Source organism: Schistocerca americana, chromosome 1, assembly GCF_021461395.2.
Source record: "Schistocerca americana isolate TAMUIC-IGC-003095 chromosome 1, iqSchAmer2.1, whole genome shotgun sequence".
Lineage (NCBI taxonomy): Eukaryota > Metazoa > Arthropoda > Insecta > Orthoptera > Acrididae > Schistocerca > Schistocerca americana.
The window spans coordinates 1011220917-1011234523 of record NC_060119.1 but is presented as its reverse complement, the minus strand read 5'-3'; the positions used below and the strand labels follow the sequence as shown (position 1 = coordinate 1011234523).

The 13607-nt window shown below is 40.7% G+C and overlaps 1 protein-coding gene across 1 annotated transcript in view; it reads right to left on the bottom strand.

Annotated features, from left to right (window-relative positions):
• LOC124595971 (thyrotropin receptor-like) overlaps positions 1 to 13607 on the bottom strand; it is a gene marked incomplete at its 5' end in the record, with an annotated part of 363740 nt that overhangs the window by 204090 nt on the left and 146043 nt on the right. The window contains one exon of the mRNA XM_047134913.1: positions 1194 to 1196. Within this exon, the coding sequence (XP_046990869.1) occupies positions 1194 to 1196 (3 nt within the window). The remainder of the gene's footprint in view (positions 1 to 1193; positions 1197 to 13607) is intronic.

Here is a 13607-nt window from a genome sequence, read left to right as displayed (position 1 = left end):
TACCACGCCCGTATGTGATCTTCTGCGAGAGGGATACCTTCATAAGACGCAAGGCGAGCAAACGGAATCATGTGGTGTGTGCCTGATGCAGTGCACATCCAACTTCATCCCTCACGTGTACATCCAGACAATTACCACCAATCACCCTAGTGCAGCTATTAGAGTGGAGGTACTGTAATTTTCGGTACCTGTCCTGCACGCAGTTTGCAATCTGAGCTTTTTCTTGAGGACTGTATAAATAGCAGTGTGTTCAACATGAGTGAAATTCATCAGAGCATCAATTGTTACTCATCGACCAGACCGCAGCTTTTGGTCTACTTGTTGCACGATTTCGTCAGCTTTGGTAGGCGTTTGTCATGCACACTTTGACGGCCGTTTGCAACCTCTCGACATCATTTTTTAAACCTTCCTCCAGTCATAGGGGCCCATAAAGCAGGCAGAACTCCCGATGAAGTTCAGCTCCTGTAGATCCTTTTGTACACTAAAATCGAATTACCGCATGCAGCTGGCAGGACTAAAGATTTTCGAATCCATTATCGTTTACATTCACCCACAGCAAATCGAGTACGGAATCAAAACAATGACTTTTGTGGCTTCATGAACAGTCTATCCGTAAAATTTTATTCTGGGTCGCCAACATTTAAGTGTAAGCAAACAGACCATACTTTTAGAATACACTTCTTAGTTGCATAAAGTACGAAATTTACATATTGTAGAGACGACCGTGACTGCAATAATGGTTAAAATAATTTTCATTTTCCGACATAATCACCAGTATGTTTACAGACAGTCAGTTTCCACCATCTCTAACGGCCGTCCTTAGATCCTTGTGATGCAGAGGACCATCCATGCGCTGTGTTAGCCGTTTGGGGCGAAACCGCTTGTCTGAAAACATAACGATGACTGTATTTGAAAATAACAATAATTTCAGTGAGGCACTGGTATTACAAATTACTTGCTATGATTATAGTGATGGAAACATTGTTCTATTCGCACAGCCGAACTCTTCACTTAGACGAATCTTATCAAGGTTACCTCCCAACACATCATATAATAAACATAGGAAGATGAATGTCTGATTTCCAGAAACAATGGTCAGAATTACAGAATACAAGGACGTTTTGGCTAGCGTCTGGAATATCAGCATTAACTGTTAATGTAATGTATGTTTCTAAGTAGAGCTGATTTCTGACGAACTGAAACGATATTCGTTTTTTACGGAAAATTACTGGGTTAGTAGTATAGCGAAATCTAAAGCGATGGAAATGACCAGAAAACTTCCTGTGTTTCATCGAGGCACAGAAAGAGGCCAATAACACGGTTTAATTTGAACCTATTTGTTCACAGCAAACACACTGCCTCTCGTTCCGCATAACACATACAGAATAACCCAGTTTTTGCTCACAGTAAACTCTTGTTTTTCCTCCATTTACCAAGTCTTGTAACTCATTAAGTTAAGTCAATAATCAATTGTTTGCACACAGCAACCGTGATTTAATGAAATAAAGAGAGTGAGCGATCTGTGAACCGAAAAACTGGAAAGTTTGCTTAAAATTCACAAGCTGCACTGCTACATGTCATCGTTAAAATAACAGTGGAATATTTTTGCGTCTAAACATAAGGGTTTTACTGGTAAGCACTGTTCTTTTATATTCTGAATACTATGCAAGGTATTTTGTATCTTTATATCTCTGACCTGTCTTTTATGCAGTTGTTAGGGACTTGTGATCACCATAATTAACTTCATCAAGTGGACAGTTGTAAAATAAACATAAATTGCTCACATTTTTCGTTATGATGTTGAATTATATAAGTTGCTCCGTGTATACATTTCAGCCAAAGTCCTTTTTAATTCTTCTTTTATAGGTAAAATTATCCTATAACTTGCTGTTACTTTTCTCACTTTCTTTGACAGAAATACTAAGTATTACATAAAGTTTCTACATTTCTAGGTAGAGTGTTTCCAGAAGTACTTAGAAATTTTTATTTAATGTTATGTAATAGTACATTGACAAAAGACATCGCATATTTACTCACAAGCTTGCTTCATTTCCCAGATTAATTTTAGTCAAATTCTTCTCTCTGTTGCTTTCGGTTTTTGTATTAATTTCTTGTTTGACGTACACCATGTTAGTTCTAAAAACCTAATTTCTGTTACCATATCAGTATGGCCTTACACACATTCATCATGTAACGTCTCTTTGTCTAAACGTGTCTGATATAATAATGTCTCCGTGATGGTCCAAGATCATTTTCCGGCATCTAAAACGCTTTCGTAATTACTATGGTCAATCGTTCTTCAACTATGCTTTATCTTTTTACCGTTCTCCTGTACGTCCCCTGTTTTGAACAATGTTCTGAAATTATATCGCATATGCTACCACAAACGTTGTTGTGTCTGCTGTCGTATTTTAATGTCAGATTTTAATTTTGTTTCAAAGGTATTTCTTTTTATCTGCATAATTTGTCGCGTAACTGCTTCTGTATTCTGCAGCCTTCAGATTTTGCTCCACTGGTTTCTTTACTGCGAGACTCATTCTGAGATGTAGGCAAGAAACAACATTTCTGATTTTTTTCGATAGATGTATGGTCTTTGGTAATTCCAGCAGCCGGAGAGCAATTCTAAATGATGTGTTTCCGTGTGTATTACACTGAAAATGAAGAATTATCTAAGGTACTCAAGTGTGCGAAGTACTGTTCACATAAAAACGGTGTGAAGGCTAGCAATACATGAAGATTTTTAAATAAAGCATTTACAGGTATTTCGGAAAGGAAGAATTTGTATATTAAGTCATGTTAAGAATACATGACAATATCGTTATACTTTTCAGTCAGCATATGGTGGAACAACACACACCAAAAGATATTGATGTTGCCGATATTGCATTCTTACCAAAAGCTACACGACTATAGAACAATTTTTACAGCCAGAGAGCTGGAACAAGATATTGGCACAGAAAGATCACGCATTCTAAATGAGGATTTCGGAAAAGAACCAACAAGGCAAATAATACCAGAATTTAAAAGAAGTAATATTTTAAACAGCTTTGTCGTCTTGTTTTTCTGGAATGCGGAGGATTCCTATGTTCACATTATGTCTGCAATACATCGTTTATTGTTTTGTGTATCTTACCGATGAACAAAAAAGACTAATTAATTAGGCGTTTTGCATCAATCAATGATGTTGTGGCAGCTAAATTTATTACATTTTGAGCCACCATTACTGGTCATGTTTCTCGAGGCATTTAATTATGTTTGAATATAGTATTCTCTATTTATGAATATGTTTTTGAAATGTCTTAATAGCAGGCTAGTTATACTTGTAAATGAAAACCGCACAGTATTCTTTAAATATTACAGAACATCTCGTCCGCAACATTCAAGAGAAATAACTATGTTGGAATGTGAGAAATTACATTCTATTACATTAGTCGTGTTCCGTGGATTTAGAAGAGAGATGTTTCTGGGATATGGAAAGAGAACAGGGATGTAAATTCGAATACATGGAAAATGATCGGTTAACTGTATTTAATAGCGATTATACTGTAGCCTAATGCATTAATTTTAAGGGCTTCGCTGAAGATATTGTTCAGCGGAGTAGACAGAGTTTCCAACAGAAAGTTTTTTTTTTTTCTATTAGAGAATTCTCCTTTTGGACTTAAGCTCTGCCACGTTACTCTGAAGGCATTCAGTACAGCTTGGCAGCTGGTTGAATACATGTGAAACGATGTATCTGACTCCATTTTCTTGAACCCTTGAGTCTTTGTAGAGGTTGTTTTTAATGCATATTTATGCTTGGCATCATTTTTTAGAAAAGAGAAATATCAGTAATAAAAAAGAATATTACCGAATGCATGTATTGTTAAACAGTTGCAAAGAAAACCCGTTTTTTTTTAGTACCAAGAACAAAAATAATATATAAAAACAGAAACGAGTGACAGACAGTAATAGTGTATGTTTTTCCTTTTCTTCATTTATTGTCCATTTCATTCTACTTTTGGGTGAGAGAATTTGAGCGGAGTGGCAGGAGCTAGAATCCATCTCTTCAGCTGCGCAGTTTATATAAGAAACAGAACATTAAATGAAAACAATAAATACACGGATGAATCAGAGTTTACAGTGTACTGAAACCACTTGAGAATTAACGTGATGATTTACCACTTTAGATAAAAAAGCCTCTAAGGAAACCTGTAGCCATACTGGCATTAGATGCTAGAACGCTTGACTTGATGGCCAAATTAACTTTATTTCTCATCTTATGAGTCGTTTCGGAAGAAACCTATCATCAGTTCTGCTGTATAAAACATACAAATAAGAAAAGATATTAAAAGAAATATATTACCTCAACGCAGTGAAGCTGCGAAATATGCCTATTAATATCACTACACAGTATCTTGACGCAACCTACTCCTCCCTGTAAACATTTCTTGTGTTCAAATTCGACAGCTTTGAAACATTGTTAGTACAAACCCAAGATGACGACGTGAGAAACATTGAATATCCAACAAAAATAACGTTCTGTGAGTTTGAGCGTGGATTTGAAAGTGACATGGAAGCTAGAAAATGTGAAAAGGGAAATGTAAAGGCGCAATCTAGATATGAAATGTAACGGAAAAATATAGGAATTTGTGATCAGGCGAATATAGTGTGTTACCTGTGGCAGCAGAAAACGGTACAACTGGAGGAGGATTCGTTATACTAGGAAGGTTGCGCTGAGAGTGGGGTTACTTTGACAGTTCAATTACAGGTTTATTCTCAGCGGAATCGACAAGAAAGCAGCACCAACAACAGTAGTTTAAGTATACATACCGATGTCGCGAGCAGCAGATGAAGAGGCAGAGAAAGTATATGAGCATAATGAATGCATAATTCAAGACGAAAAGGGAGATGACAATCTAATAGTCATGGGTGATTGAAACGCAGTAGTAGGAGGAGTAGACGACAGGGTTACGAGAGAATATGGATTTAGTAGTAGGAATGAGGGAGGAGAAAGACTAATCGATTTCTGCAGTAAGTTTCGTATGGTAATAGCGCATACATTGTTCAAAAATCGCAAGAGGAGACGGTGTAGCTGGAATCGCCCGGAGAATCGCAAAGATACCAGCTGGATTATATCAAGGCAAAGCTAGGTCTCCGCAGTATCCTTTCTTCCAGGAGTGCTAGTTCTACAAGGTTCGCAGGAGAGCTTCTGTGAAGTCTGGGAGATAGGAGACGAGGTACTGGTGGAATTAAGGCTGTGAAGACGGGGCGTGAGTCGTGCTTGGGTAGCTCAGATGGTAGAGCACTTGCCCACGAAAGGCAAAGGTCCCGAGTTCGAGTCTCGGTCCGGCACACAGTTTTAATCTACCAGGAAGTTTCATATCAGAGCACACTCCGCTGCAGAGTGAAATTGTCATTCTGGATATATCAAGGTTATATGGAGTTTCCGATATCATACTTGGATTGCAAGACATACCCATGAGCAGATATACAGTTTGATCACCACTTAGGAATCAGAGTAAGCCCAAGTTTAAGAGAATCGTCCGAAAGAATCAACGTGGAAAGAACTGGGATACTGAAGTACTACAGAATGATGATGTACGTTTGAAATTCCATAAGGCTAAAGATACTGCGATAGTGAATACCACAGTAGGCTGTTCACCTGAAAAGCAACAGACATTTCTAAAAAGGGCAGTCGCTGATGTTGGACAGACAAATATCACGATTCCAGTTTCTGCACAAAAACACAATCAGCAGACTAGGACTTGACAGACTGACAAAAGCTAGATCCTGTATCCGTTGACTGTTGTAACTGATTAACCTGTCTGAAAGTCTGGGGCACCTTCATACAAATAAGTGGGTACAGTACCGCACTTAAGTCGGTTTTTGTTATTATTGCAATTAAGGTCTGCGGAAGTTCTAGGTGGTCTCAGTCAACGCACTCCATATCGTAGTATAAGCAAAATGGTTTTTATGTTAAAAGTAATGGCAGCTCCCACTGCACGCTACCACAATCTGATGCAGCGCTAAAGTTTCCGAAATGCAACATGTCCCACCCTTCTTCCTGGTGTCCGGCAACAGCCTAATACGGTCAAGTGATTCGCGGAGACCGCTGAAGAGAAAATTTATGCTCTGTGGCGTAAACATGACAAACGGAACTAGGCCCCTAAATATAATAGCAAAGGGAATATTAACATATTCGTGTACGAAACGGCGATGATTTTCGAATTATGACCTAGTTAATTATCTTATTCTTGGTGTACACTGTTAGAAAAAAGATTTTGACTTGTTTTTTCATTCCCTGTCTTGACACAGCCCAGATCAAAAATTCCAAACTAGGATTCGAAGCCAAGAACTTATCGTTTACCGGTGGTATTCTAGGAATCTGGAGGATGCAGTAAGTGAGGTTATGGGTTTTACGTTCCTGTCCAGCAGATAGTTTTAACTTACGAGAAAGCACACAACTCACTGCCGAGTTAAAGATTCATTCTGCATACGACATGTTATTTGAGATACGAGTAGAGCGCATTGTAGAGCTATATGTCTTACGGTGAGAAAAGACCCTTGACAGCTGACAACAATAATGCTACCTTTCAACTACAAAGTGTGAAAGGCTGCCGTTAGTCATGGATGGCATCTGTAGAACAGCAGAAACAAAGAGCTGTCACTACAGAGATGTACAGGGTGTCCCATTTATCTTGACCACCCTAAATACCTTTTTGTCCAGATGCAAATTACAAAATGTTTCAAATAAATGTTCTTTAGCCCTCAGGAGGACATCAATCAGCATGTTTGCCTTCTTTATAGATTTGTTTTTTACAATGATATGAACAACGTCATGACTTTTTTAAAATGGCACCCTGTATTTTTTACTCACTAATTCATTTCCTCTCCTAAAGACCTATTGAAAAATGTATCACAGTGCATCATTCACTGAAACAGAATGTTATGAATTACATAACACAACATTAACGTTGACGCTCCCAGAGCTTAGTGCAGGTACTCGGGGTAATGGAACACATCTACGCGCTGACGCTGACAGAGGACAAATGTAAACATAAGCAGAATGCACACCCGTCATTCCGTCAACCATCGTCAGTTGAAGAGTTGTGTGAGTAGAATGTACACCAACGAAGACAAGGTAGAAATGCTACTCATCTATGGGGAATGTAAGTTAGCAGAACAGTAATTGCAATCCTGTTTTCTTATGTACGCGTACATTTAGTACAGTAGTTTACTCCTTTTAAATTCTGTTGTGTAGAGTAAGCATACAATAAAGGCGGTCCCTCCTACAAACTGCTTCGGTATAACGTTTCTTTTATTGCTGTTGGTGAGGCAAGCGAAATGCTACGCAGGGAGCGGAACTGCACAGAGAGCGATATCCTGACAAGAACTCACCTTCGCGACGGATGTTTTCTCGTCTTTTGCGACCCTTCAGGAAACGGGAAGTTTCAACCCACGACAACGCAGTCGTCGTAACTCTCGCACAGACGAATCTGCCGAAGTTACTGTTCTCGATTCCGTTGCTATGAATCCACAGTGAGCACACGACGGCTTGAACACGAGATTGGCATTCCTAAAACCAGTGTATATCGTATTCTTACACGTCACCGGTTCCATCTTTACCACGTACACCTACGTAAAGAATTGCATGGGAATGATTTCTGTCAGTGGGTACAGCAGCAAGTCCTGGCCAACCCGAACTTCTTCTCCAATGTTCTATTTACGTTGAATGTTCCTTCTTAAACAAAGGACAGGTAAATATAAGGAACATGCATTATTGGTCCAGCGACAACCCACAATGGCTTAGACAGGTGGAACGTCAGCGTCAATGGAGAGTTAACGTCTGATGTGGGATGCTTGATACTACAATTATTGGCCCTTATTTCACCAATGATAGTCTAAGCGGCACAGCACACTCAGACGAATTCTTCCTCCTCTTCTGGATGAAGTGCCGCTAAGAACCAGAATGCTTTTGTGGTATCAACACGATGGATGTTCAGCACATAATGCCTTGCGTGTACGTCGTTTTCTGAACTGAAGGTATACTGCCAGATAGATTGGTCGAGGAGAAACAGTTACTTAACCTGCTAGGTCACGTGTTTTAAATCCTCTGGACTTTTTTCTTTGGGGATGCATTAAAGACGTTGTCTATCAAGATATTCCAACAACTCCAGAGGACATGCAGGAAGGTATCATGCTTGCTTGAAATTTTCTTCAGCAGGAAACACTGGAAGCAGTAAATAATTCTTTCATTCAACGTGCACCAGTGCATCGGTGTCCAGGGTCACCATTTTTAGCAACTCTGAATATTCTACTCCTGGGCAATGGCACAGGAGACTCAAAGTTAATTTTGTGTTATGGTTTTACTTGGTTTTCATTTCTTTTCTGACAATTCCAGCAAGTGGACGAGTTTGTGATCCCGGGCTCAAAGTCAGTGTTGTGTTATGTTATTAATAACATTGTGTTTCAGTGAATGGTACACTATGATACATTTTTCTATAGATCTTTAGGAGAGGAATGAATTACCGAATAAAAACTATAGGGTGCCAGTTAAAAAAGTCATACCGCTGTTCATATCTTTGTAAAAAACAAAGCTACAACGAAGACAATCATGCTGACTGATGCCCCCCTGACGGCTAAAGAACATTTATTTGAAACATTTTGTAATTTACATCTGGATAAACAGTTATTTAGGATGGTCAAGATAAATGGGACACCCTGTATATAAAATCGTGTGACATGACCGATAGCAGCAAATGTGCCAAGACATTGGGCAAAGCGCACTTTAAGTGTCAGGGATCTCCTCTGGTCGTATCGACTATACTTTCCTTTTAGCCAAATACCAGTGAACTGAGCACTGGTGAAGGGGTTCCCTATTGGAAATATGTGTAAGAGACAAATCAGTCCCGGCATTTACTTCGCAGTCATGAGACAGTTTTTACCTTATTTCTGGGACAGTAGGTCCATACTAAAATATGAAGTGATAGTGCATTTTAAGTGATTGTTAAAGGTGTAAGAATGTGTAAATACCGTTATTAAACATACAAAAACGACGTAAACAACAAATTTTGATGTCAGAGTTTGTCATTGCTCTTAAAAATAGTTTGAACGATGGTCAGAAGTTGATGGTTTCAGCTGGACGCAGACATGCACGGCAAAGATTTTGGGGTCAGATTGCTCTTATTAAGCAATGCAGCCAGGAATAATGCACAGTGGATGATCGTAGATTTGCCGCCAGTTATAGTGTGTGTACCAGAGCAGTAAAAAAGAAATAATGCTTAAATGAAGGTAGTTGCGAAAACGTACTTTACGTTGGCTGAGGCAGATGTGACACCAGTTTTCAATGACTCAGCATTTGTAAAACCTGACATCGTCAGCTGAGGGACTCAGCGATATGGATTGTTATTAACTCATTCTAACGTAAGCATGGTAGGTTTTCTGATATTTTTTATATTTTAATGCTTTCAGATAAAAGTGTATGAGAATTTCACTGAAAGCCAATTTCTTCTATTTTCATAGATCAAAGAACTGAAACCGGTAATTATAATTACATTTTATTGCGACCAAGACAATTAAAATTTATAACAAATGACTCAGCATCGTTTATTCCAGGATGGGAGCACAGTGCCGAACCTGTATCTCTCCTAGTTCACGCACAGGATTTGCGTGTGTTATGAGTGTGGTGGGCGCGTCCGTTGTGTAATAGCGCACAGACGCGTAAGTAATGAATGTTTTTCTTTGGTATAGCGCAGACCTCGATAATTTGGTTCCGCAGGTCGCAGAATGCACAGTCATAATCCCAATACGAGACGACTAGCGTTACCATCGCGAATTGTAAGAATTCGTTTATTGTATAAGATAATTAAATTAACATCTTGCTCGACATGTACTATGTACAAGTAGCCATCCAACTTGGTTGCTGGAGTTTTTTTCCTACTCCAAGGAGAGAGTGGTCTGTTTCAGATCCGTCCCATTGTACAGGTGGCTGGTCCCGGCGGAAGTTCGAGTCCTCCCTCGGGCATGGGCGTGTGTGTTTGTCCTTAGGATAATTTAGGTTTAGTAGTGTGTAAGCTTAGGGACTGATGACCTTAGCAGTTAAGTCCCATAAGATTTCACACACATCTCATTTTTTTTTCATTGTACAGGGTGGGGCAAATAAAAGTGGCCCGGACGAGTGGTTACCATTTGTGACAGCGTTAACGGAGGAGGAAAAGACCTACAATTACTTCCAACCGGATGAAGCAACTGCCCATTTAGCCGGCCGAACCTTGGAGCACACTTACACAATCTTCATGACTGACAGGGTTGTTAGCAGAGGTCAGTCTGGTCGCGGCCCCAGCTGGCCACCCCAGTCACCAGATCTGTCAGTGTGCGATTACTTTGTGTAGGGAGCCATCAAGTCTAAGGTGTACCGCAACAGGAATTGCAGAATAACATTTAGTATGAGACTTCAGCAATTCCAGCAGTCCAGCTTCGATCCACCTCCAGCAACTTGCTGACCAGGACCCAAAAGTACCAAGAGGTAAATGGTTGTCACTTTCGACATGTGCTGTGCAAAGGTTAGTACCGTGCTTCCTTTTCTCAGTTGTGTTTCTTTGTACCCTGGACGTCTGTTCTCCAGGCCACTTTTATTGCCGCATCCTGTAGATTCGTGTATCTGTGTAGCTGCCGATCATGAATCAGACATTTACAGGTTTATTTTTATTTTTCACTCTCTAGATAGAGCGTGCTGTTCGAGTACTGACACGTTATAGAGGCAGGATATATTCAGGAAAATAAGAGACAGGCTGATAGTGGAGCAGCGGGAATCCCAGTTGGAACTATTTGGCAAGGGATTTCCAGTTCTAGCATTCGCGTTACATCTAACGAAATTCCCCTGTTAGAACTGATATGTCTCGATGGCCTACCTGCCAGTATAAAAGGAGTGGGAGAGGGTGGCGGTGGGGGAGTATTGTGTTGTTAGCAGAGTGTGTTGGTCAGAAGTGCTCAGTGACTTCGAACATCGACTGTTCATTGGATGCCACCAGAGTAACAAATCCTTCAGGGATGTATTAACCCATATAAAACAGCCCAAACATCAGTTGTTCATGTGATTACGAAGTATGAGAGTGGAGGAACAAAATCAGCTAAAACGGCTAATAGCCGGGTATGGATGGCCATAACAATTGTTGTGGATCTGAAATGTTCGCGTCAGGAAGCAGCAGTTCACCATCCTAGTCAAGGTAGCAGTGGGGCAGTAGGTGGAATCCCGGTAACCTTCCGCCATATCAACAAAAAACATCGTTGGTTTAACTTAGATTTTGTTAGTGAAGAAACAGCAACAGTTGTAACGACGTTCTTCAGAAGCAACGCCGACCAGCGCGACTCAGCAGGAACACTGACGTGAGATGTGTGTGAGGCTGCATGTACACCGACTGGACGCAGCTTTGCAGCAGGACGCCCCGGAGGAAGCGGAATCCCACCGCGGATCACATAGAGAAAGACGGCATTCAGCAATAATGCTTGCACTTGCAGACGGAGGTAGACAGCGACCTTATGCCCACACAGGCTGCACCACCCCAGTCTCGAATAACTGCCCTCAAGGGTAGAAGGCTAGCATCGATTAGAAGTAGGCTTAGAGATGGATCAGAGCCAGCAGTAATCCTGCAGTTAGTGAAGGCCAAGTCTCGGGGTTGCAGCATGTAGATTCGAGACATAGACCAGCGTGGACCTCTTTCCAAAGCTTGCGGCTGCCAGGCTGCATGGATCTGTCTAAAAATGAGGGGTATTCACACTGGGTTGGTCACACTTGTTTTGCCTAGGCATCGATTAATGTCACATGGTCGTAAAGCTCTCCGGGCATTCGCCAAGCTCAAGCCATTCCATCTACTTTTCACAGGGTATAACGTTACGCATCCAAATCATTCGTTTCCACAGTCCGATGTCTTCGCTCTTTACACCCTCTCAAGCGTCGCTTAGCACTGATTACATAAATAGGCAGAATATGATGAGCTGCTCGTGTGTTCCATCCTTTCCAACTCTCCACGAGCAGTCTTTGTGCTAACTTAACTGCTGGAAGCACTTCGGAACTAATGAGTGATTCTTTCCGTTGGTTTCACCCTGTTTTTTCAGTCACCCTGGGTGGTTCCTCTCCGTCAGTAAATGAGTGTTCTGCCACTATGTTTTTTGGTGCTACTGAGTAAAATAGCGACACTGCCACAGCTAATGCTGGAGGCCATGAGAATGGGCCAGATCAGAGCCGACAGAACACAGTTACCTCAGGAATACTTGCTGATATAGCAAGAACTGCCAGTGTGACGCCAGGAAATTGTCATATGGCAAACCAGGCCTAGACAACATAGCACCGGAGCTCTTAAAAGCCGATATTGGAAGTACTGTTAAAATACTCCATCCCTTGATGAAGTATATTTGGCTTGAAGAAAAATCTCCAAAGGAGTGGAAAAATGGTTTGATGGTAAAGCTCCAAGAAAAAAGGATATTTGTCAGACTGTAACAACTGGTGTGGTATTACGTTGTTGTCAGTGCCCAGTAAGGTCCTCACCAGAATTATTTTAATCAGAATTAAAGAGTCTCTTGAAAGGCGGCTGCGTAAAGAGTGGGCCGGTTTTAGGGCAAAACGCAGTTGGGTTGATCTTATTAACACTCTTAGGAACATTTTAGAGCAAAGCAAAGAATTTCGAGCAACCATGTACCTCGCATTCATTGATTTTCAAAAGCTCTTCGATACTGTGAAACATAAAGTGCTCTGGCAGGAGTTGCGGAAGTATGGCACACCATAGAAGATCTTAAACATCATAAAAGATCTATATGATGGCTACAAATGTAGCGTACTCCACAACAGAAATATGACGTAGCCCATGAAAGTAACAACTGGAGTCCGGCAGGGTTGCATTTTATCACCAACTCTTTTTCTACTTGTTCTAGACTCAGTTATGAGAAGATTCACAGCAGGCAGAAGACGAGGAGTCCAGTGGGGATTCCATGAACGTCTGGAGGGTTTGGATTTCGCAGACAACATAGTTTTATTAGCTCAAACGCTGACTGATATGGAAGCTAAATTAAACTTGCTGAAAGAAGAAGCAGAGAGTGCTGGCCTCAAGATAAATACAGGCGAAACAAAGGAAATGAGAGTAAATTCAGGGAACATGGAGGTGCCACTCATAATAGGGGAGCAGCGGGTGGAGAATGTCTACTCATTCCTGTATCTGGGTAGTATAGTGACGATGATGGTGGAGCTGGAGATAACGTGAAAAACCGCATTAAAAAGGCAGTTGTATCCAATATGGAATAATAGAAATATCATGTACAAAACAAAAATCCGTATTTTTAATACAATGTAAAGGCTGTCCTTCTATACGCCTGTGAAAGCCGGAAAAAGGATTAAAAGATAACATCCCAGTTACATAGCTTCATCAATAGATGTCTTCGAAGCATTATATCTGGTGGACGGAAAAATAGGTAATGAGGAGCTCTGGCGAATAACAAACCAGATACTTATAGAAGACCAGATACGAGAGAGAAAGTGGGGTTAGTTGGGGCATAGCTTGAGAAAACCAGATGGAGCCATCGAGAAAAAAACATTGGAATGGAATCGCCAGGGAACATCTACATAAATGATCTTTTGG